General features: G+C 47.5%; 1 protein-coding gene across 2 annotated transcripts in view; it reads left to right on the forward strand.

Annotated features, from left to right (window-relative positions):
• Positions 1-24,695, forward strand: part of SLC16A2 (solute carrier family 16 member 2) — a 147,815-nt gene that overhangs the window by 26,144 nt on the left and 96,976 nt on the right. Inside the window, exons 1-2 of one of the 2 annotated variants that reach the window (XM_089324853.1) lie at positions 8,594-8,677; positions 9,203-9,765. In XM_089324853.1, coding sequence (XP_089180979.1) covers positions 9,336-9,765 — 430 coding nt within the window. In that variant the 5' untranslated portion in view covers positions 8,594-8,677; positions 9,203-9,335. Of the gene's footprint in view, positions 1-8,593; positions 8,678-9,202; positions 9,766-24,695 lie in introns of those variants that run through there. The other variant, XM_089324852.1, reaches the window with a different exon arrangement.

Raw genomic sequence — 24,695 nt, forward strand, 5'->3', positions numbered from 1 at the left:
ACCAGTCCCACGAAAGTTTTTGTTAAAAGTGAAAATATCAAGCATTTGGTAAGGATGTGGACTTTTGCATTTTGCTAGTAGGAGAATAAAAGGGAATAATTTCTTTTAAAACACTTTTGGCACTGTTAATCATGTAGTTAAACATACACCTTATCCTATGACCTGACTATTCCAGTTTTTGGTATCTACCCAAAAAAGAAATGAAAATAATCTGTGAAAAGTGTTGCTTTTAAATGTTCTTAGCTTCTGGGGATGATGGTGATTTCCTATATCTTGCTAGGGGATTGAGTTACACAGGGTTATGCATTTGTCAGAGCTCAGCAAATGTTCCCTTAAGATTTTTACATTTCATTGTATATAAATTTTACCTTAAAAAGAAAAAATTCTGCAAAAATTGAACTCTAATAATAATATGAGTGTGCTTCAAAAAATTCATAGAGGGCCAGCTATTGTAGCACAGCTGGTTAAGCTGCTGCTTGGGACACCTACATCCCATATCATAGTGCTTGGATGGAGTCCTGGCTACCCCACACTTCTAATCTAGCTTCCTTGATAATGTTTTTGGGAGGTAGAAGATGATGGCTCAAGTGCTTGAGACCCTGCCACCCATGTGGGAGACCTGGATGGATTTCTAGGCCCCTGGCTCTGGCTTGCCCAGCACCTATTGCTGTGGGCATTTGGGGAAAGTGAAAAAGCAGATGGAAAATCCCTCTTTCTATCTCTCCCTCTCTCTGTCACTGTGTCTTTCAATTAGGTAAATATTTTTTAAAGTTCATGGAAAAAATGAAATTAAAAGACAATCATTTTGATGCCAAAAATGTTAAAATGCCTGCATACTTTTCATAATATGCATTTCCGTGAACTTTTTGAAGAACCCTCATATTTTTGCAGTCAAATAAACTTATGGTTTAATGACTTTTTTTCACTAACTTTTTGAAATACTCCTCTACATGCAGAAATATTAAAGGGGGGGATATATATTGGTGTCTTCAGCTTACTTTGAAATGTATAAGAGAAAGATGGATTGATGGATCAGTGGAGAGTTGGATAAATGGATAGATATTTTATAAAACAAACATAGAACCTAGCAGTGGGTTTTTGAATTTCACTGTGAAAATCTTTCAATTGGGTGGGGAAGGGAGCAGGTGAGAATAAAGAGGTACAAAGGCATTTGGGGGCAAGGGCATGAGAGAGACCTCTGTGAGGATTGGGCTTAAATCTCATTGTGGGAGGTTGCCCTGAAAGTGATCAGAGAGTTTAACAGAGCCCTGGGTAATGAGAGGCCCAATGTGCCATGCTCACAAGTATGTACTTTATATATTAGCTAGGAAGGTGTCATCTCAGATTTGTAAACCGTCGAATGACATTGTAGGACATAGTGTGGTAAGGAAGTATGTCCGTGGCAAGGAAGAATGTCCGTGGCTAAGAGCTAAGGGACAAGGGTTCTGTTCCCATTCACAGTATGAGTTGGACAGGTGGATTAACATCCTCAGGTCTCAGAAACTTTCAACAAAATACACTCTTTTCCCTTTGTCCCTTCCCCCATCCAAAAAGAGGCCCTGGGAAAACGGAGTTTAATCAGGCACAGAAGAAACTCTGTAAATATGTACTGGAGGAGAAAAATAAACTGCCTCCTCTTTGTCCTTCCCTTCCACCTAACTCACTTGCCCCTGCCCCTTGCACCCTTGCCCCTGCTCCATTTGAATGATTTTTCCTGCCCTTTAACTGGTTTCTTCATCTGCAGGGTCAGCAAGTTGAACTGAAACTTGGTTCCTGGGCTTGAGCCTACTAGTCACTCCCCTCCAACTCAGCTTCTCCTAACTGATTCTTGCTCTAAGGCCCACCATTGCTTCCTCCTCCTGTCTCTTGCTCCATAGAAACTGCCTGTGCAAGGCCTCAGGGTTCCTAAAGCAATAGGCCCAGGGCTATCTTGGCATCTAAAAGAGGTGGGCCAGGCAATGTCTAAGAATGCAACCCCACAAGATTGACTACTCTCAGCCTCTCCTCTGCTACTCTGAGCCCCGCTCCCACCTCCCCAGGTCTCCCCCACTTTGCCCTCCCACGTCCTCTTTTTTTTTTTAATAAGGACAATATATTGAATATCATTAAATATTTATTTTATTCATTAAAAAGGCAGAGTTACAGAGAAAGAGAGAGAGAGAGAGAGAGAGAGAGAGAGAGAGAGAAAGTCTTCCATTCTCTGGTTCACTCCTCAAATGGCCACAAAGGCCAGGACTGGATCAGGCTGAAGCCAGGAACCAGGAGATTCCTCTGGATCTCCTGCGTGGGTACAGGGGCCCAAGCTGGCGTATCAGCAGGGAGCTGGATCAGAAGTGGAGCTGGGACTTGAACCAGCACCTGTAAGAGATGTCAACATCGCACCCACAACACTACCCCTCCCAGTATTCTTCTTTAAGAGCCTGACACAATCATAGGCACAGAACTGGGCCTTGTAGAACAGGTGAGACAAAGCTGTAGCATTCAATGAGACATTAGTAAGGGAAAGGAGATAAGAAAAGGAAGATGAAGGGTGGTTGTTTGGCAGTGGTTAACATGTGGCTTGGGGCACCCACATCCCATACCAAAATGCTTGCGTTTGAGTCTTGGCTCTGCTCCTGATTCCAGCTTCTTGCAGAGGTACACCCTGAGAGGCAGCAGGTACTGACTCAAGTACTTGGGTCCCTGCCACCCACATGGGAGATCTGGATTGAGTTCCTGATTCTTGGTTTTGGCCTGGCCCAACCCTGGCTGCTGTGGGCACTTGGGGAGTGAACCAGCAGATGGAGATCTCTCTGTCTTTCTCTCTCTGTACCTTTCAAATAAAATAAACAAATAAAAATATCTTAAAAAGGGAGGAAAATGAAAACCAGCAGCACCATGGAGCCAGATATTTGACCTCAAAGATATGGCCTACTATTTGGGGCTAGCAAGTCCCATATAATAATTGCTGAATATGGGCTGGTGCTGTGGTGCAGTAGGTTAATCTTCTGCTTGCGGCTCCAGCATCCTACATGGGTGCCAGTTCTAGTCCCAGCTGCTCCTCTTCTGGTCCAACTCTCTACTATGGCCTAGGAAAGCAGTAGAAGATGGCCTAGGTCCTTAGGCCCCTGCACCTGTGTGGGAGACCCTAGAAAGCTCCTGGTTCCTGGCTTTGGATTGGCTCAGCTCCAGCTGTTGTGGCCATTTGGGGAGTGAACCAACAGATGAAAGACCTTTCTCTCTGTCTCTCCCTCTCTCTGTAACTCTACCTATCAAATGAATAAATAAAATCTTTTAAAAATTCTTCTGAATAAATATTTGTTACACAAATGAGTATCTATGGAAGTTAGGCACTGTTCTTGCTCTCAAGAAGCTTGAGTTCTAGTGAGGATACATGCTAAACAGGACATTTTAATATAATTTCATTAAGTGCTATGATAGAGAAGGAATATGGTTAAAATCATGGGCTCTGAAGGCAGACTGCCACAGTGTGAATTACACTCCCATGGGTATATTATTTCATCTTTCTCTGTGTCCATTTCCTCATTTGTAAAATGATGACCCTATATTACACGTATATACGTCATATCATATCACCTTCTACAGTGATTGGAGATAATTAGAAGGAAAAGAACACATAATCCTAATGTCACCTTAAGGAAGTCCTTTTCCCTTTTCAGGCTTCAGTTTTCCCATCTGTGAAATGAGGAGATTGGACTTTATGGAAAGTCCCTTCTAGCTCTGACACTCTGTGTTTCAGATTTCAGAAATGAACCAGTTCCAGAGAATGTACCAGGTTGGTTTTTCTTTTTCCGATGAAATCAATCTTCAAAGCACCTTGGTGCTTACATTTATTGAGTACCTACTACATGTGGCTGCTATGCTAATAACTTGCTGTACCCTATTTCTAATCCTCACAATAAACCTGAAAGATGGGGCTTCATCCCTATTGGGGAATGAAGAAGCCAAGGCTTTTTTATACAAAATAGCTAAATGTATGTATTTATTTATCTACTTATTGAGCACCCTCTTTGTATAAAGCATCCTGTTAAATGCTCAGGATACAAAAACAAACAATGCTGACCCTTTGCTCAAGGAGGTCAGTCTAAGAGAAGAGATTGAGATGGAACAAGAGCAAGATTTGTCCTTACATTGCACTATAACCATGGACCTGAGACACTCCTGTTTCAGCTTTACCAAGGATTCCACTTGGATAGGAAGCAGCCAGCATGTAGTACAATCTTTAGTACATGGTAGACTTTCAATAAATATCTCTTGAATGAATAAAAGGATAAATAAATTAATAAAAGACTAAAAAATAGCCATTGCATTTCTCCCTTGGATATGATCAAGAAACCAATCCATTTCACCTGTTTCACTTCAAGCTTTACTTTTCTGTGCTAGTCCTTGGAGGGTTAAGTTTTTCCTATCTCTTTCTTTTCCGTAATGCTCCTGCTGCTTCTGTCATCTTTCCTCCTCTATGCCTACTCTAATAATAGACTAAGTATTGAGCAGCCTGCTTCCTTGGCATTCAGGAAGCAGGCTCCATGCATATGGCCAATTGATTTGTTTTTAATGCACCTATTATTATGAATAGCCTTCTGGCTGTAGCTGAAATCAGGCTATGTCCCAAATCTTTTCCCTTCCCTGCTTCCACTTTGGCCATCACAAGGTATCAACATTCAGATTCATTTCCCAGTATTGTGGGTTCCCATCAGTACTCTTCCCAATTATGGATGATATGACTAAAATCTCTTGGACTTCGGATTTTTGTCTTTGTTACTACTAGAGCACCTTGGCTCCTTTTCACAATCAATTTCACTTGGCTCTGGAACCCAAGGTGATGCTGTGTCATCAAAACTCTTAAGTTTCCCCCATAAAGATGAATAAAGAAAAGCGAGCAATGGAGGGAAAGAGTGCGTAGCCACCTCTGTGAGAATGCTCTTAATATGTCACCCATTCTCAAGTAGTTAAGATGATTTACACACAGGACAGATGACCCATTGAGCTCCAGTGTAGCCAGACAATTCTATTGGCGAACAGGAGAAATGCAAAGCAAGGGACTGCTTTTGGCCTAGAAAAGAGAACTTCAAGGACAGAAGGGGTTTTCAGAGGTCATGCAGTCCAGGGAATCCCAAGTATTGCATACCCATGACAGTTCGACATTTTCATCAGTGTGCTGATGCATGAGAAAAATTGTCTACTCTTTTTGAACATTTTTATTTATCTATTTGAGAATTAGGAAGATAGAGCACTCCCATCTGCTGGTTCACTCCACTGATGTCAACAATGGTGAGAGAAAGGGAGGTCAAAGCCTGGAATCCAATCAGGGTCTCCCACATGGGTGGCAGGAGCCCAAATACTTGAGCCAGTACCACTGTCTCTTGGGGTCTGCATTAGTGGGAAGCTGGTATCTGTAACTGGAATTGGACATCAAAAATTCCAAATACTCTGGGTATCTTAACCAGTACCTTAACTGCTAAGTCAAATTGCCTCCCCATGACACCTCTTGAGAAAGACTTTCCTCAGGCCTTCTGCACTATATTCTTTCTGCAATGCTGGCAAGTCCCAGATGCTCCATTTTAATTCAGCTCCCTGCTAATGCACCTGGGAAAGCAGTGGAAGATGGCCCAAGTCCTTGGGCTCTTTCCACCCCTGTGGGAGATCTGGATGGAGTTCCTGGCTCCTGGCTTCAGTCTGGCCCAGCCTTAGCTGTTGTGGCTATTTGAAGAGTAAACCAGAGTATGAGATTCATTCTCTCTTTCTCTCCCTCCCTCCCTCCCTCCCTTCCTCCCTCCCTCCCTCCCTTCCTCCCTCCCTCTCTCCCTCCCTCTGTGTGTGTGTGTATGTGTGTGTGTCTCCCTTGCTCTGTGTCACTCTGCCTTTTAAATAAATAAAGTAAATCTTTAAGAATGCACATGCATTCCTGGGCCGCACCTCCAGATATTCTAATTCAGCAAGTGTGGAGTGGGACTCAGGAGTCAGTATTTTTGTAAGTCTCCAGATGATTCTGATGTGCAACCAGGTTAGGGATCCACTGCTCTGCTTCACCCCCTGATATGAATAACCAAGGACATAAGTAATTGGAGTAATTCCATTGTGGGCTCATGCCTGTTAATGACAGAAGGAAAGCATATTTTCTCATTTTCAGTATAAACCAGAGACCTCTACTGGGTTTTTTTCAAGACCCTCAGTCTGACAAGTAAAATAATGTAAAGGACTACAGGGGCCACAATTCACTTATTTGTCATGAGCATAAGCCAGGCTGATGAATCTACACATAACATCTGTTGCTTTTGATGATGTTTGTTTAGCAAGTCCGATTTAGAGATCTGGAGAGAAAACATGCATTTGCCTGATGTCTGGTTTCCTTATCTCTGATCTTTTCAACTTTTCTTTACACTGTCACCACTGTTTTCTCTCTAAGATGCAACTCTGATATTACTCTCCTACTCAAAAATCTTCATTGGCAATTTTATGCATCTAAAATAAAGCTTATACCTTAGCATGACATTTAATAACTCTAAGGAATAGATGTTAACCCTATTTTGCAGATAAAGGAATTGAAGTTCAGAAAGGAAAAATAAATTGGTTAGGATCACAAAAGCAGGTAATGGTAAACCATGATTAGAACCTAGGTCTTCCAATGCCAGTACTCTAGCCATTATAAAGTCCTTGTACCTTCTAAAGAAAGACGAAATGGTAGGCACTGCATGTGTGTTGCTAGAATGATGGGGTGGCAGTTACATAATTCTGTCTCCTGGGTGGGGCACATTCTTTGAAACTCACAAATAAGCAAAGCTCCTTGTTCAACCTCTAACTGGCATTGTAGGCTTGAACAACTCACTTAACCTCTTGGAGCCTCTGTCTTCTCATTTATGGAATAGGGACAAATTGCTCCAACCTTGTAATGTTGTGCGAATTTTATGAGACCATGTGTGAAAAGGGCCTAGCATAGTGCTAGGTTTACAGGAGCTTCTCAGTGAGTGTCCTCACCCACCTGTACCCCCATTCCAGTGGTCCCATTGTTTAACCCATTTCAACAATGAGAGAAGTGTGAATTTAGACAGTCGGATTCTAGATGGGGTACACAACTCCAGGGTGTAATCCTAGTTGTGGGGTTGGGAATAGCCTTTTGGGGGATCTCAGTCAGGTTCTCTGCAAGTGAACACCAAGGCTGGTGTCCCCCTGGGGGCAACAGTTGGCCACATGTCTGGCGAGATTCCTAACTAAAACGCAAACTTGAAACCCCAGTGCCCATCATGTCCATGGTTTGTCATTCCTAGTGTCAGAAGTGTTGTGGATTTTTGTTAAAAGGCAGATGTTTCCTGGGAGAGGCGGCATACATATTAATTTTTTGGCCTGATTACCTTTCACTTCCCTGTTTCTATGAGTAGAGTCCTTCTTCATCTCTGTGCCTGGAACTCAGGGCATGCTCTGGGGCACAGGACTCCCCTCCCCCCAGCCTGCTAAAATCCTATTCAGCATGCAAGGCCCATGTTGGACACGCCACCTGACCTTAACCTCCCTGAGCTTCAGTGTTCCTGCCTGCAGAAAGCTGGCCTTAGGGCAATAAAGGAAGTGTTTTATTCGGTCCTGCAATGCCTACTCTGCTGATGGGCATGCCCGGTGATCTGCAAATGTGATTGATTCCACTCATGGCACCGCAAGCCCCTCTGGATGCCTCTATCCTTCCAGCCACCTTGCCGGCCTTCAAGAGCATCCAACACAGGCAGGCAGTCCAGGGCTGCATTTTCACTGGCCACGCAGTCTTTCACCTGCGGTTAACGTGATACTGGGTAGAAAGGGTTGGCGCTCGCCCTTCCACTCGTGGGGCGCTGAGAGTAGCTTAGTAACAACACTGCAGCCCTTTGGTTAGTGCACGCAGTGCGCGGACCCTTAGGGGAGACAGAGCTTCCTGGAATCACCCGGCCAGTCTGAGGGCTGAGGCTGGGCATTGCCAAGCACGCTGGCTGAGAGCCCGCCTGCCCGCTGGACAGAACCCCCTTTCCCCTCTCTCAGGACCAACGTGCTCCCTGGGGAGCAAGCTCTCCCTCAGCTTCGCGGGACTGGGGCCTGAGTCTGGGCCATTCAGCGGGACTACCACGTCCGTCCGTATACCCGAGGTGGGAGGGAGGGGACAGTGGGTCCTGGAAGACATCCCGCCGCTGACGGCTCCTCGGAGTCCCAAGCACCCGAAAAGCAGCGACTGAGGCCCAAGGGACCAGCCCAGCCGGATGTCAGGGGCAGGGCCGTCCTGGCCCAAACTGGCGGCTCGACCCGGCCCCGACTCCGACTCCTTGCTCCCCAGTCTAAGAGCACAGAACAGGGAGGAGTCTGAACTGAGCTCCTGTTCCCGCCCCGGCCTGGGCCCGGCCCCTCTGGTGCCACTGCACCTCCCTCACTCCCTTCCTGGCCCGGCCCCCGGCCCAGACTCGGCCCCGGCCCGGCCCAGACCCGGCCCTCTGCGGCTCCTCTGGGCTCCAGGTTGGCGCAAACAAAGCCCTGATTGACTGCCCGGAGGGGCGGGCCTCGCCGCGGGGCCGCCTCCTCCCCTGCCGGCCCCGCCAGGGATTTGCCGGGAAGGGCGGGGGTAGGGGGAGACTCCGGGGGGTGCGCAGGACCGTAGGGGCCTGCGTCCTGGGTCTCGAGAAGATTGTGCCCACCCTTTGTCCGAAGCCCAGGCTGTCCCCTTCAGGTCGCCCCCCACAAGCCCAAGGGTGGGTGGGGGGACGTAAGGACTCCAGAGGGCAGGGTGGGGTCCCTTGCGGGCTACCTCTTGTCTTGGGGTCCCCAAGGCCATTCCAGTTGCAGGAAGGAGGGAATGGGAGCGGAGAATGGGCAGGGGCCTCCCTAGAGACGCAGGGTTAATCAATACTGGTTCTGGAGACTGCTGGAGGAGAGGGCAGCAGACAGTATAGTTTGTGCTCTCTTTTCTCTATTTTACCTCTCCCTCTCCTGGGCATCTGGACAAAGAGGACAGGATTCAGTAGTTTGGAAGGGGAGTTTGGGGGAGACAGCGGCTGCTAGAGTAGTAGGTAAGGGAGTAAGAGGAGGAAGAAGGGCTGGGAAGAACGAGGCTGTAGCGGCTGCCTGTTGAGGGAGGAAGAGGTGGGGGGGAGGAGGAGGGGGAGGAGAGAAAGATGACATGGGGAGAGGAGGAGGGGGGGTTGGACGGGGGAGGAGGAGGAGAGGGCTCGAGGGACCGTCTGTCGCGGGACAGGCTGGCCAGCTGGGGCGAGGAGCCGGGAGGAGGAGGCAGCGGCGGCGGCGGCAGCAGCAGCAGCAGCAGCAGAAACAAGTACCAGCCACACAGCGGCTCCTCCAGCCGGAGCAGCCACAGTCCCCCGGCCGCGATGGCGCTGCAAAGCCCGGCGAGCGAGGAAGCCAAGGAGCCCTGGCAAGAGGCAGACCAGGAACAGCAGGAGCCGGTGGGTAGCCCGGAGCCCGAGCCGGAGCCGGAGCCTGAGCCGGTGCCAGTGCCCCCGCCCGAGCCCCAGCCGGAGCCCCAGCCGGAGCCCCAGCCCCTGCCGGACCCCGCACCCCTGCGGGAGTTGGAGTTTGAGCCCGAGCCGGTGCACGAACCCGAGCCCACGCCCACAGTGGAGACCCGCGGCACCGCGCGTGGCTTCCAGCCTCCCGAAGGTGGCTTTGGCTGGATGGTGGTGTTCGCTGCCACCTGGTGCAACGGCTCCATCTTCGGCATCCATAACTCCGTCGGGATCCTCTACTCCATGCTGCTAGAGGAGGAAAAAGAGAAAAATCGCCAAGTGGAGTTCCAAGCAGGTGAGTGGCCCCACGCTTCCCACCCGGCACTCTGAGCTAGGGTGTCTTCTTCGGCTACCGTCGACCCTATATCTCTTAGTCCCAGACCAACCTACCAAGGCGCAGCTCCGATTCCGCCCCTCGCCCATGACTCTGCTAAGGCGTGAGCTGCAGGGTTCTGAGCAGCCTGGTCTGTGGAGATGGGCGCAAGGCGTCCCAAAGGTGGGAAACTGGGACATTCATTGATCACAAGCAACCAGTGAACTTTTTTTGCTCCGGGACAAATCCAGATGCACCTCTGGGATTTGTTTAAAGTACTTTGCCCGCGTGTGCTGGGAGAAAACAATTTGTTGGATTTTTGAAGGGGAGGAGGGGGTGAAATCATGAAGCGAGGAGAGAAAGTGGGGAGGCGGGGCAGGCTGTGCAAGAAGCGTGCTACCGCGATCACCGCAGCAGCCCCAGTTCCTTTCGGGGAGCGGAGGTGTTTTCTGTCAGAAACACTTTAGGAGTCCTGGTGACTGTTGGCTCAGAGTGGAACACATGGCTGGCGTGTGTATCTGCAGGAGGAAAAGGGGAGGGATGGAGGGAGGGAGTGTGAGTGGGGATGTGTGCGCGTCTCTTCACCCTCCGTGGTTATGGCCCAGCCAGGCCCTACCGTACTCTGCCGCCCGCCGATGGGTAGCAAGCAGATCTCCGCGCCTTCAGAGCTGAGCCCCAAGCCTGCAGGGAGGCGGCTAGGCGGGCTGGGCCCTGAGGCTTTCCTCCGTGCCGCCCCCAACCTCAGCCAAGCCCTCGCTGGCGCCCCAAGCCTCCGTGCTATCCGCTGGGTGCCTCTTTCGGTCTGAAGCCCGAATGCTGGCCCTGCCACTGCCGCTGCTGCTTGGGGCCGACTTGGTCTCTTTCCCTAAGACCAGGAGAGTGGCGGTGGAGGTCACAGCCCTCGCTCTCCGGGGCGTGCACGCTCCTGGCCTTGAGGCCGCCTGTGAACTTCTAGAAGTCAGAGAAGCCATCCCGCTTTGTCAGCAAGCCACCGGCGAAGCCCCCAGCTGTTCTGCTGAAAGGTTTCGGGAGGCAGCCGTGATGTCCTCGCCAGCAAGGCTTGTCCCTCTCGTGGCTCCTCAGGACAGCTGGACTCACACCCCCACCCAACCCCGTTTACCGGCCCCAAGTGCACAACTCAATACATGGCTTTTCCGAGAGTTGCCCTGAGGCCCCGGCCCTACTTCTGCTGCCGTCCGAGCTACACTATTCAGTAAGCGTAGGAACTTTGAATTCTGGGGCAAGCTCCTGTGGATTCCCCAGGGTGCTTGGAGAGCCTGTCTCACAGCTCTCAACCCAGGACTTGGTGTTAACAGCTTCACTGGACTGCCCTGCAGAAAGGGCTTTAGGGCTCTTGGTGCCTCCCACCTTGTGACCCATTGGCACCGCTCCAGCATGCAGGCCCCACCTGAGGAAAGCTTGAGTGTGTGTCAGTAGCTGTTAAGGGCACTCTCAAGACTACCCAGGCCTCCTGAGGCTGGAATGCAGGGGTCCCTGGACTGTGTGGAACTGCTTCTGGAAAGAAAGGTTGCTACTACACTCACCCCCGGGACCACCATTTTCCTGCTCCTTTGAGGCAGTCCAGGGACTCTTGGGAAGGCAGCCAGGGTAGGGCCTCAGGCTGTTGCCTAGGTTACCTCAGGGGGCACCTGCTGGGCATTGCTCTGTGGTTGAAGGCAGGCTGTTGGCCTTCAAGCTCAGTGGCAAAGTCTGGGGGTGAATCTTGATGGCAAGTGGGTGCAGGCTGGGCTGAAGCTAGGCCCTAGCCTTTCTGGGGTGTGAGCAGGCCTAAAACTGGGGCCTCAGGAGTGTGTAAAAAACTTGGAAAAACCACCATTTTACCAGGAAGAGGTTCACTGCTGGGGAACAGACTTCAAAGTAGGTGATCATAGGGGACTCAGGGGGAGGGCTGGCTGAGACTTTCCGGTCAAGACCTCAGAGTGCAGCAGTGTGTGTGTGTGTGTGTGTGTGTAGCAGTCGTGCAGTGGTCTCTGTAGAGGTGTGGCTGTTGTGTGTACTCTGACGTTGACCAGGTCCACTGAAGGGCTGAGGTTACTGGTTTAAATTATGTAGCCTGTAGGTCAGGAAGCGACAGAAAGGAATTTTCTGTGTCCCCAGGGTCTCAGAATACTTTGGCCTGGGTCCTTGCTGTGGTGTATCTTGAATTCACTGAAGTTATTTTTGATACTGGAGGCTCTTCAGAACACCTCAGTTTTTATTTTGGAAAAGCCACTAGCACCCTACCACATTTGAGAGCTTCCAGAAAAATCTCAGCCCTCAGCACTACCTTTCCCAAACTCCTCAGCTTTCCCAAGCAAGCTTTTGGATCCTGAGATTCTAGACATCTCAGCCTGCACACACTTTCTGCAGTTTATGGAGAATTTCCCAGCATTCTGTGTCACAGTCCTGGTGCCTCAAAGGGATGGAAGTTGACTGATATCTGTATTAGCCAATATTTGCCCACTAGCCAATATTTGCATCAAGGAGGTTGGTGCATTGCCCATTTTTATTAATGTATGATGTGATTTCTATCTCCAAAAATCTATGAATTTAGTGTTTGGAGGCACCCTTAAATCCCAGTTCTTTTTGTCTCGACCTAATAGCAAACAACCCTCAAACTATGCTGATTGGCTTAGTGAGTCTAAGGTTCTGTGGATGATTGGAATTGTTGTGAGAAGCCCCAGAGAAAGGTAGCTTTGATGTTTTGGAAATAACCTCATGTCAGGGGGCCTGTGAGCATTGGAAAAAGCTTCAGGAGGTAGAAGGAAAGTAAAAATCAGGCCATACTAGGGCAAGCAATTCACAGTCTTTGTGGACTCTGTGATGTATATAGCTCTGTGGTGTATGCAGCAGTATGTCTTGTCCCCTCTCTTAGCCTGTTTTGGAGGGAAATCAACTTTCCCTAGGTCCTAGACCTGGAAGGACTGGCAGGCAAAAGGTTCCTGAGAATAAAGCAAGTGACCAAGGTCTGATTTAGCGAAAAAGATCAGGAGAGAAATGAGCCTATACTTTGGTTGCAGATATTGTGGGAAATTTGGCAATTCCCCAACCCAGACAAAGCAGCAACCAGGACAGGCAGCAACCAGGCAATTTTGTGAGATGTATAGGCCCGGCATAGTCTTCTGGAATAATAGGGAAGCCTTTTGGAGAAAAGAGGGTTAAGAGGAGTAAGGCGGCATTGGTTACAGGCCCCAGCCCACTAGTGGAACCCTCCAGTGAGTTTGGAGCTGGAGATCAGGGCTGGGGGTTCAGGGGATAAGACAGAATAAGCCGGAGCTGCTAATATTAGCTCCAAGCTTAAGTATTTAAAAAAATGTTAAACTTCATTTTATTTATTTTAGAGGTAGAGAGTTAGAGACAAGGAGAGACACACAGAGAAATAGAGACACAAAGAGACCTCCTGTCTGTGTTTCACTTCCCAGATGGCCCCAACAGCTGAGACTGGGCCAGGCTGAATCCAGGAGCCAGGAACTCAATTTGGATCTCCCACGTGGGTGGCAAGGACCCAAGTATTTGCGCCATCACCTGCATCTCCCAGAGTGCACATTAGCAGGAAGCTGGAATCGGGAAGATAGCTCGGATGTGAACCCAGGCACTCTGACATGGAATGTGGGCATTGCAAGCAGTGTCTTAATCACTAGGCCAAATGCTTGCCCCAAGCTTAAGTCTTTTGGAGTAAATCCTGCACTTTCTACCCTGACTGCCAGTCTAGTACTGAGCTGTGAAATATGATGACGAGAGGAATTTTTTATTAGGCATTTTATAAGCATGGCTCTTGTAAACTCTTAAGGTGAGAGGTCTGGGCTAGGGGTCTTACCATCAGGGAAAGGGACAATAGTCAAGAAGGTTCACTACTGGACACAGATAGTTCAAGCTGATGGGGTACTCTGATGGAGACAAAATTTTTCTAGGCCTAGAAAAAGCTGGTCCACTCTGCCTTTGGATAAACCAAGAGTCCCAAGGATGAGTGGGACCAATGGCAGAGTAGGCTTTCTTTCTCATCGCCTTCCTAGGGCTTTTTCATTCCTTGGCTCAGTGTTTCACTGGGATAACCACTAAATTGCTGACTTTGGGATTAAGGTATCTTTTGAGCAAAACTGCCGATCTCTTGATTTTGGCTCGAGGCTTTTGCCTACCGTTCAGCAAAGCTAGATCAGGTTGGCTTAGAACCTGCTCTGGAGCTTTAGGCCATAGGGCCATTGGCCAGGCATCTTTCAAATCACTCTGCTGCCTCCTTCCAAGCAAACTGGATCCCAGACTGCCATCTTGCCTCAGACTGGAAGGGGTGAAAAGTAGAGTTTGGAGTATTTTGAAGCCACCCAAATGGGATGTTTTTTAAGCTGGGGTACCTGGCTGAGTCTGGATCCTTGACTCACTTCAAATTCTCATTGTAAGGCTACAAAAAGCAAGACCTCAGACCAAACCTGGACCTCCAAAAGCTGGTAATCTCAGTGATACCATTTAGGTAGTAGCTGGGGGTTAGACAACTTGTGCCCCTGACTTGCTGTGTGACTTTGAGCAGGCACTTTACTTCTCTGTACCTCAGTTTATCAACCTATAGAATGAGAGGGCTTAAGTACATGAACTTCCTAGCCCTGCCATTCTGTTCTTCTAGAATGATGGGATATCTTATTCTTCATTCCCATGATATACATTTTGACTCATTCAGAGAAATGAAAATTTGTTAAGCTGCCTGAATGGGGGTGAGGATGGACTGGGAAGAGATCTAGAAAGCCATATAGATATTATTATGTTACTTGTATTTAATGACTATGGGTCTACCCATGCACGAGGATGTGGCTAAAAAGCCCCATTCCTTGTTATCCAGGATGTAGGGGCTACTCTGGGTCTATAGCTGCTTCTCCCATAATTCTCTGCTCAGCGTAGAACTGGGCCTCCAAGGGAAGCCCTCCAACTTGGCCTGCTACTAGCTGGCAGGGTGGGCCTGACTGCTGCTGTTTCCCAGTATTTGAATGTATTCCTCAAAAGCATCAAACTGCAAACATTTCCTCAGGCCTCAGTTTGGATCTCTCTCCTGGAATTTAATTTCCCACAGCTCACTCTCATTTCTCAGAAATGCGTGGTCAGTGTGACCTTTGTTTGCTGTTGCTTCAGGCTAGAAGACTCAACAGAGATTCCAAAATGCAATACAGAGGGCTCAGATGGGGGGGGGGGGGGGAGGCTTCAGACAGGACATCTTCTGAGCTGGCTCTGGGGTGCTGCTTGGTGCTGTGGTGGATGGGGGGGGGTGGGGGAGGGCTGCTGACTATGATCCTGTAGAAGGCCCTGTTGGGAGTCCACAAGCTCTGGTCAACTTCAGCTTCACTCAGGGCTTGGCTGACAGTGTGCCTACTGAAGTCCAGGCACAGAGCACTCTCCCCTGTTCCTCCAGATTTATGCTTTCTTGTCATTGGCAATATTTCCTCCAGTCTCTTGAAGAATAAACAAGCAGCTGGAATGTCAACATTTGCAGAAATGCACAAAGGATGCAAACTCAACCTTTGGAGCCGACCAGTTTCCCAGGGGGATGCACTGCTTCTCCTGCCAGCATCTTTTTGTTTGTTGTGTTACATTTTGAAAAGGAAGAATCATTTACTCTTTTCAGATTGTGTAATGATGAACTGGGATTTCCTGTCTTGAAAAGAACTATCTCACCTGGGGATTAATAAAGCCTGGAGAAAAGGCTTCATTATCAAAACACACACACACACACTCAACCCCCCAAGCCATAGATTATGAATATTGTATCTGAAAGAAGTCTTCTCCCATCTGTCTATGGAATCAGGTTTAATGTCACAGAAGCTTCTGGAGAGGTAAGGGAGACTGACTTGGAGGACTGAGACCAGGAAAAAGTTGCTAGGTGAGGGTGATGGAGTGAACATTGCCCGCTTGGGTTGTATCTCTTGACCTGGATCCATTTGCAACTCCCCCAACAGTGGAACTGGGAAGTGATGACTGCAAGTTTCTACCTGTCTTCAACCTCTCAATATTCAAAGGTTGCTGGCAAGAGGATTTGGGCCACCCCAGCCTTCTCTGGCTTTGTGGGTAACAGAAGACTAAGCCGAGAGCCATTCAATCATTTGCCCTGAAGGAGGGTGCTGTAGTTGCTAATGTGAAATCATTTGGCACCTACCTGTGGGTGGGGAATGTGGCCTGTTTCAGTGGCAGCCTTACCCTCCTCTATCCTCTACATTGCTCTAGTTTCCGGGGTTGATGGGAGAGGAAGAGATGGAACTGGCTGTCCCAATCACATATTTTCTCAGCTCCTCCTATTTTCACGGTGCATTTTTATCACATTTGCTAGATGTGCCACCCCCTTTCCTCCTAGTATTGTTTGCTCTCTTCTCTTCCTTTCCAGTGCTCAGTAAGAGGAACAACTGGGGTTTAAGCCCAGCTCCAGGTAGGGGCTCAGGCTCACTCCTACACTTTCTCTTGCTTTCTCTTTCTGCTTACTCTTGCTTGCCACTTTCTGGGTAAAGGGTGATTTCTATGAAGCACTCAAGAGAGTGCAAGCCATCCCCACTGGATTTTTGCAGTAAGATATCTGCTATGAAACAAAACCTTTTTTGTCCTTTGCACACCTCCTTTTCCCACAGCCCAGGAGATCATATTGTAGCAAGGTCTTACTTGGTAGTATTCAGCGAATGTCCCAGCCACTTGAATCCTTTCTCTTCAAATTCTCACCATCACTGTTCCCTATCTCCTAGGCCAGCTGAATCCCCAGAGTTTTCAGATTGGTTAGCAGTAGCTCCAGGTGCTCTGGTCCTTTCTATTTTGAGCCCTTAGCAACATTTGTAGAGGGGCCAGAGAAGGGAAAAGAGAGACACTGAACTGAGGTCCTAACCAGCATCAAAAGCACTTTTAGGAAAGATGCGGAAGGGGACGTGAAGTTCCCAGGTTAGTTAATCTCCTGCTTCTGTGTGGCTGAAGAGAAGAGAGGAAAGGGAATGTTGCTAAACAAGCAGTCCCCACACAGTCTCTTTGCCCTGTTTGTCCTGTGGATCTGCCCGCCTACCCTCTTATCCAGGCTGGAAGGGTAGGCACATGCACCCATGTGTCCAGACTTGTGTGTACGTGTGTATAGCTGGGTGTGTGATGTCTGTCCCGGCCAATTAACACAGTTGCTTAGAACATGGTGCCTAGGAGACAAAGGTCACAGGTTCAGTCATTTGTTCAGGTCACTGAGTTTCTCACAAAGAGCTCTTCCTGTGTTCACAGCCCATGCTACTTGTGTGAGATTGCCACTAATCCCAAGGGCAAGTGGGCAGAAAAATGAAGATAAACCCTCCCTCCTACTGGGGAGAAAACTGCATTACTTGCTGGGATTTCTTTGATATTTAGCTCCTTAATTCTGCCAAGTGCCCTAATAGTAATAGTAGTAAAAGTAATAATAATAACCATTTCCAAAATTTACTTAACATTTAGCTATTAACTATATGCAAGGCACTATAGTAGGCACTTTACATGTATTAACTCATTTTAGTTCTTTTTTTTTTAAGATTTATTCATTTATTTGAAAGTTAGAGCTACACAGAGAGAGGAAAGGCAGAGAGAGAGAGAAAGAGAGAGAGGTCCTCCATCTGATGGTTCACTCCCCAATTGGCCACAACAGCCAGAGCTGTGCTGATCCGGAGCCAGAAGCCTCTTCCGGGTCTCCCACGTGGGTGCAGGGGCCTAAGGACCTGGGCCATCCTGTACTGCCTTCCCAGGCCATAGCAAAGAGCTGGATCGGAAGTGGAGCAGCCGGGTCTCGAACCAGCGCCCATATGGGATGCCGGCACTCCAGGCCAGGGCGTTAACCCACGGTGCCACAGCGCCGGCCCCAGGTTTTTTTTTTTGTTTTGTTTTGTTTTTTTAAGATTTTATTTATTTATTTGACAGGCAGAGCTACAGAGCCCAAGCACTTGGGCCATCCTCCACTGCCCTCCTAGGCCATAGCAGAGAGCTAGATCAGAAGAGGAACAACCAGGACTTGAACCGATCTCCATATGGGATGCCAGTGCCACAGGCAGAGGCTTAGCCTCTTAGTTACACCACAGCGCTGGCCCCTCATTGTAATTCTTAACAACCCTATCAGATAGGTACCATTATTTCCTCTACTTCACACGTAAAGAGGGCCACAGATGTTAAATAGCTTGCTGAAACTCATATATCATGTAATGGCAGAGTCAGGATTTGGAGCCAGCTGATTGGAGTCCAAAACTCCTACTTTTAGACATCACCCAATAATAATGCAGCCATGAAGAAGCTCTCAAGGAAGACTGCTGCCTAGCTTTGCATTCCTGTAGCCTCTAGGCCTCCTTATGACTAAGGGCTAGAAAGAGATGACCAAGAAGGGGGTTAGTAAATGGAAGATTGATGATCTCATACAAGGCATACTCCTCTCACTCCCCATCCCACTCCACCCAGAGTCTTTGTACAAAGGGTCATAATCTGTGAATTCAGAAAAACTGTCTCTAATTAGTTGGTTAGCCCTGAACAAGTCATGTAACCTTTCTGGGCTTCTGTATTCTTCTCTACGGAAGGAGCGGAATAGTATTTGTGTTGATAGGACTGCAAAGGGTCAAATGAGATTGCACGTAAGTGAAGGATTTTTGTAAATTGTTAAGTTGTCATTAGTATCCTTTACCAGCCCCTAGAAATGGAGTCTGTCTATCTTTCTGTAAATAGTTCTTCCCTACCTCCTACCTCTCCACTTCATCTCTTCCCCATCTCCCTTCTGTATGCTTTTGCAATTTGACCCCGGGTGTCCTGTAGCTGAGGACTGGCTGTGTTTTCTTTGTTTCTCAGCTCTCTGAGAGCCCAAGGAGAGGAGGGGCCAGATCCCAGGTCATATACATTCAAGGAAACAAGGCATGTTGAAATATTTACAGCACTTGGCAGGAATTCACAAACCTCCCTACGGAGTCAAGGGCTGAGTTCTGTAGTAGGAATTGCTGGGGGTGGGGGTGGGGGTGGGCGGTGGAGTTAGGGTGTCATTTCCTCCCGAGGGTCTCTTACAGAGCCTCTGTTCTCCTGCAGGTAGTGAGGAAGAAGGAAAGGGATATTTAGGGTCAGAAGGTCTGGGGCAGGGGACGTTAAGCATACGAGCCTTGCTTCTTTGTATTCAGCTTTGGAGTGGGCCAGTTTCCTTGTGTTCTAAACAGGATAGCCCCAGAGAACAGAGGCCACAGAAGGATTGTGGCCTTCACAAAGAAGGACTGCAGTAGCAGTTTTGAGCAAGCATTTCGATGGCCATTTAGGAAGCTTCCATTAAGACCTCTGTCCTTGAACTTTTCCCAAGTCAATTCTTGAGCACTATTTTGTGGAAAGATGTGAGACAAAAATCAAAGATGTAACAGGAAAAAGTCTTCTACTCCTGTTTCCCTCCCTAGAGGCCGCCAGTGTTATCTGGTGTATCCTTCCAGAGATATTCTGTACATTTACAATTACGTGTGTGCATACCCTACTTTTAAAGTACAAATGGTAGACTATAATCCACTTTATTCTCTATCTTGCCATTTCTGCTTCAAAATGCATCTTGGATAGCATTACACATTAAGTCCACAAAGTCCTCCTTTTTTTTTTTTTCCTGAATGCACCATCTTCCATTATATGGGTATCTCATAATTTATTTGGCCAACATCTTACTAATGGTCATTCAGGCTGTTACCAATGAAAATGTTTTATTTATATTTATTTGCAAGGAGGAGAGAGAGAGGGAGAGAAAAAGAATCTTCCATCCACTGGTTCACTATCCAAATGCCTGCAACAGCCATGGCTGGGTCAGGCTGAAGTGAGGCGCCTAGAACGGAATCCAGGTCTCCTACATGGGTGGCAAGGAGCCAAGTACTTGAGCCATAACCTACTGCCTCCCAGGGTACATTAGCAGGAAGCTGGAATCAGAAGCAGAGCTGGAATGTGAACCCAGGCACCTTGGTATGGGATAAAGGCGTCCTGAGCGGCACCTTAACTGCTACAACAAATGATCACTCCTGTTAGCAATCTTTGTGGGCTGTACAGTCAAATACACTAGATTCAGATAATTTACCACATGGCTGGCCTTGACAAGGTTTTCAACTTGTTGGAATACAGGTCTTTTCATATGTAAAGTACAGTTAATAATAGTATCTATCATTACTGGTATGGAAATTAAATGAGGCATGTAAAACATCAGGCATACAGCCTGGTACATATGAGGGGTCTTCAAAATGTTCCTGGAAAATACATATTATCGAAAAGCTATGCATGGATTTCTTAAATGTTTGCACTGAAATAGACTTATTTTTTAATTCTATTCTTCACAAATCTTTTGAAGTACCCTTGTACTAAGTGTTCAGGAAGTGTTCATTTGCTCCTTGCTCACAAGACCTCTACCTCCATTTCAGCTGAGATCGATTCAAGTCAGTAGGTCTTTGTGATGTGCTAAGCCAGACCTTGGGAAGGAACAATATCCCTCAAGCAGTTTATGATTTCTTTGAGAAGTCGTAATATACCAAACTACTACATATTGTTGCTAAATAGTAAAAAATGTATATTATATTGAATGTGAGTTTCAAGTGCCTATGTAGAAAAAGAGAGTTGAGGGCCAGAGGGAATCAGGGAAGGTATACAGGTAGAGTCGCAACTTGAAATTCAGCTAAGTGGAGAAGTGTGCAGTGGTGGGGTGGCGGTTGAGAGCTGGACAGCTTGGTTGTGGTTAAGATCCTGGCGCCCAGTGAGTCACTGTTTCCCATTAGGTCCTACCCAGCAGGTGGGGTGGGATGGAGGAGCAGGAGGAGAGGAAAAAACCCGAGGACATTTGTAGAGAAGGGCACAAGGCAGGGGGATGTCTGGGCATCAGGCCACAGAATGAGACGCCTGCAAATGGCTTGTGGCATAGCCCTCTCAGTCCACGCCACCTGCTCTTCCATGTCAACAGGCTGGGCACTTTTTCTTTTCCTCCTTGTTTTTAATACTGAAAAAAAAATTTTAAGGACACATTATAATTGTACATATTTATAGGTATAGTGTGATATTTCAATACTTGTACATAAAAGAAGTCTTCAAAAAGTTCATGGAAACTGTGTGTTGGGAAAAACCACAGTTTTCAAAAATTCTGGCACCAGAATTAATTAATCTTTTAATTCCACTTCCATGAACTTTTTGGAGTACCCTTGTAATGTGTAATGATCAGATCAGAATAGCTGGCGAATCCACTACCTCTGTGTGTGGCACATTGTAGTTGACATCTTAGTTTATATTGACCCCTGCAATAGAGATTCTTATGACATAAGATACTCAGGTGAATCTCATCATGTGCCATGATCATTGGTCACCTCAAGTGCTATGTTAGAGGGGTTTGGGAAAAGAAAAGCCAACATATTTGTATTTGTTAGGGAAAAGATCACTGCAGGGAAGGACTGTGTAGATTCACAGTCCCGTTTTACAGCTGCACAAAGTGGACAGCAGACTAATGGCACACAGCCCTAACATCACACATTTAATATTTTTTAAAATTTTTTAAATTTTTATTTAATAAATATAGATTTCCAAAGTACAACTTTTGGATTATAGCGGCTTTTTCTCCCCCTCACCACCTTCCCACCCGCAACCATCCCATCTCCCACTCCCTCTCCCATCCCATTCTTCATCAAGATTCACTTTCAATTATCTTTATATACAGAAGATCAATTTAGTATATACTAAGTAAAGATTTCAACAGTCTGCACCCACACAGACACACAAAGTATAGAGTACTGTTTGAAGACTAGTTATATCATTAATTCACATAGTACAACACATTAAGGACAGAGATCCTACATGGGGAGTAGGTGCACAGTGACTCCTGTGGTTGATTTAACAATTGACAGTCTTATGATGTCAGTAATCACCCGAGGCTCTTGTCATGAGCTGCCAAGGCTATGGAAGCCTCTTGAGTTCACCAACTCCGAACTTATTTAGACAAGGTCATAGTCAAAGTGGAAGTTCTCTCCTCCCTTCAGAGAAAGGTACCTCCTTCTCTGATGGCCCGTTCACACATTTAATATTCAGCTCAGCTGGGACTAGAACCAAGGTCTCTCAATTCCACATTCCGTGGGGACAGAAACATAGAAGACCTCTGAAAGCTGGAACAGAATTTTTTTTTTTTTCTAAACTTGGTAGCAACCTGATATTTACGTGCACAGGTGAGAAGTGGTACAGTATAGTGAAACAATAACTGGGAGTCACGAAATTCAGCGGCATAGAAATGGAACTCTTGAAAGGCAGGATGTAATAATAATTAAAGAAAAACTATGGGAGGGCTGGCTGGCTCTGTGGCGCAGTGGTGCAGCAGGTTAAAACCCTGGCTGGCATCCCTTATGGGCACCAGTTCAAGTCCCGGTTGCTCCACTTCCAATCCAGCTCCCTGCTAATGTGCCTAGGAAAGCAGCAGAGGATAGCCAAGTGTTTGGGCCCCTGCACCCACATGGGAGACCCGGAAGAAGCTCCTGGCTCCTGGCTTCAGATTGGTCCAGCTCTGGCCATTGCGGCCATTTGGGGAGTGAACCAGCAGATGAAGACCTCTCTAACTCTCTCTGTCTCTACTTCTCTCTTTAACTCTGTTTTTCAAATAAATGGGAGTAATAATAACAATAATAAAAAGAAAGACAGATGGGGCCGGCACTGTGGTGTAGCATGTAAAGCAGCTGCCTACAGTGCCTGTATTTCATATGGGCGCCGGTTTGAGTCCCAGCTGCTCCACTTCCTATCCAGCTCTCTGCTATGGACTGGGAAAAGCAGTAGAAGATGGCCCAAGACCTTGGGCTCCTGAAACCATGTGGGGGACCTGCAGGAAGCTCCTGGCTCCTGGCTCCTGACTCCGATCAGCACATCTCTACCATTGCAGCCATCTATGGAGTGAACCAGCAGACGGAATACTGCTCCCTCCCACCCCGTCTCTCTGTAACTCTGACTTTCAAGTAAATAAATAAATCTTAAAAAAAAAAGAAGAAGAAAGAAAGGCATGATATAGGCATAGCTAATACCTCCTGGCTTCCATCAAGAAAGAGAACTTGATAGCTGTAGCAGTTAAGATGCTGCTTGTGATGCCTATATCCTGTGTAGGAGTGTCTGGGTTTGAGTCCCAGCTCTGCATCGGATTCCATCTTTCTGCTAATGTGCATCCTGGAAGGCAGTAGGTGATGGCTCAAGGAGTTGGGTCCCTGCTGCCCATGTAGGAGACCTGGATTTGAGTTCTAGGATCCTGGCCTTAACCTGGTTCAACCCTTACAGTTGTGGGCATTTTGGGAGTGAACCAGCAGATGGAGAATCAATCCCTCTCTCTCTGCCTTTGTCTTTCAGCCTTTCAGGTAAAATGGAAATAAATAAAGTTTTGAAAATAAAAAAGCCGGCGCCGCGGCTCACTAGGCTAATCCTCCGCCTAGCGGCGCCAGCACACCGGGTTCTAGTCCCGGTCGGGGCGCCGGATTCTGTCCCGGTTGCCCCTCTTCCAGGCCAGCTCTCTGCTGTGGCCAGGGAGTGCAGTGGAGGATGGCCCAAGTGCTTGGGCCCTGCACCCCATGGGAGACCAGGAAAAGCACCTGGCTCCTGGCTCCTGCCATCGGATCAGCGCGGTGCGCCCGCCGCAGCGCGCTGGCCGTGGCAGCCATTGGAGGGTGAACCAACGGCAAAGGAAGACCTTTCCCTCTGTCTCTCTCTCTCTCACTGTCCACTCTGCCTGTCAAAAAATAAATAAATAAATAAATAAATAAAAATAAAAATAAAAAAATAAAAAAAATCTGAGCGTCAGACCTGGGCTCTGATTCTGGCTGTCTTTGTGACTATGCCAAGTCTATTCCCCTTTCTGTACTCAAATTTCCCCTCTTACATATGAGAACATTGGACCTCTCAGAGGCTGAGTGGTCCTTAGAACCAGTGGTTTTTGTAAAACAAGGAGACCTTGGGAACTTCCTGGCCAGGAGGTGAGGATTTCTGGGAGTGGTGTGGTGGTGAAAGGAACAGAATTTCTCTGATGAAGATGGAAAACAGACCCTCCTAGGTTTGAACAAAGATGAGTTTTGGCCACGGTAGTTATTCTGTGGTTTCTAGCTTAGCTCCTTGGAGAGTTCCATCTAGAGAAGCAAAGAGAAAGTGTACACACAAGTGAACCATCCTCAGCGAGAAGCTGAAATTTGGTGGCACAGATCGTGATATGCTGAGTCAACACCCCTGGAAGTGTCTCCTGAATAATCTCCACTTTAAAATCACTTTTCTAAGACCTGGGTTTTATTTTTTAAACAGAGGATTTTGTCTTATGAGTGAGATATGATCGAGAGTCATCCTCTCATGAAGCTTGCCTGAGTGAGCACCCTGGAGCCAAACTGTCTGGAAAATCCTGGCTCCAACACTCCTTGAGCAAGGAATTTAACCTGTGCCTCTATTTCCTCATTTGTAAAAGAAGGGTAAACAAGAGTGTTTACCACATAGGACTGGTAAATGAGTTGATACGCATATATCTATCTAAGACAGCTTAGAACAGTGCCCGGCATCTGGTACATAATGCATGTGTGTTTGCTATTCCTCTTATCTATCTGGTAGACTATAGCTCATGAGTCTGTATAGTTGAGCTTCAGAGAGCAAATGTGATCTGAGGTGAGCACAAGGGAGCTCAGTACTACCCTGCCAGGAATTCTGGGGGCTAGGCATGCTGTGTTAAAGTACCAGCCAAGCTGCCATGATGCTGGCCATGCCAAGGACCAGACTGAGACCTGTAGAGGCCCCAGGTACTGTTTTTCTGCCTGCCAAATTCTGAAAGAGTTCATTAAGCTTGTACTTTTCTCATGATGAGGTGGCCCTGCTTCATTGGTGCCCTAAGCTCATGCTTAGTCTACCTCTTGGATAATCCTGCATAGGCAATGCCTGTCTGTAAGCTCCTCCTTAGGTCTTGGAGAGAATCAATTACTGTGGCTGAT

Source organism: Oryctolagus cuniculus, chromosome X (genome assembly GCF_051225735.1).
Source record: "Oryctolagus cuniculus isolate XC-2025 breed Fujian yellow rabbit chromosome X, ASM5122573v1, whole genome shotgun sequence".
Lineage (NCBI taxonomy): Eukaryota > Metazoa > Chordata > Mammalia > Lagomorpha > Leporidae > Oryctolagus > Oryctolagus cuniculus.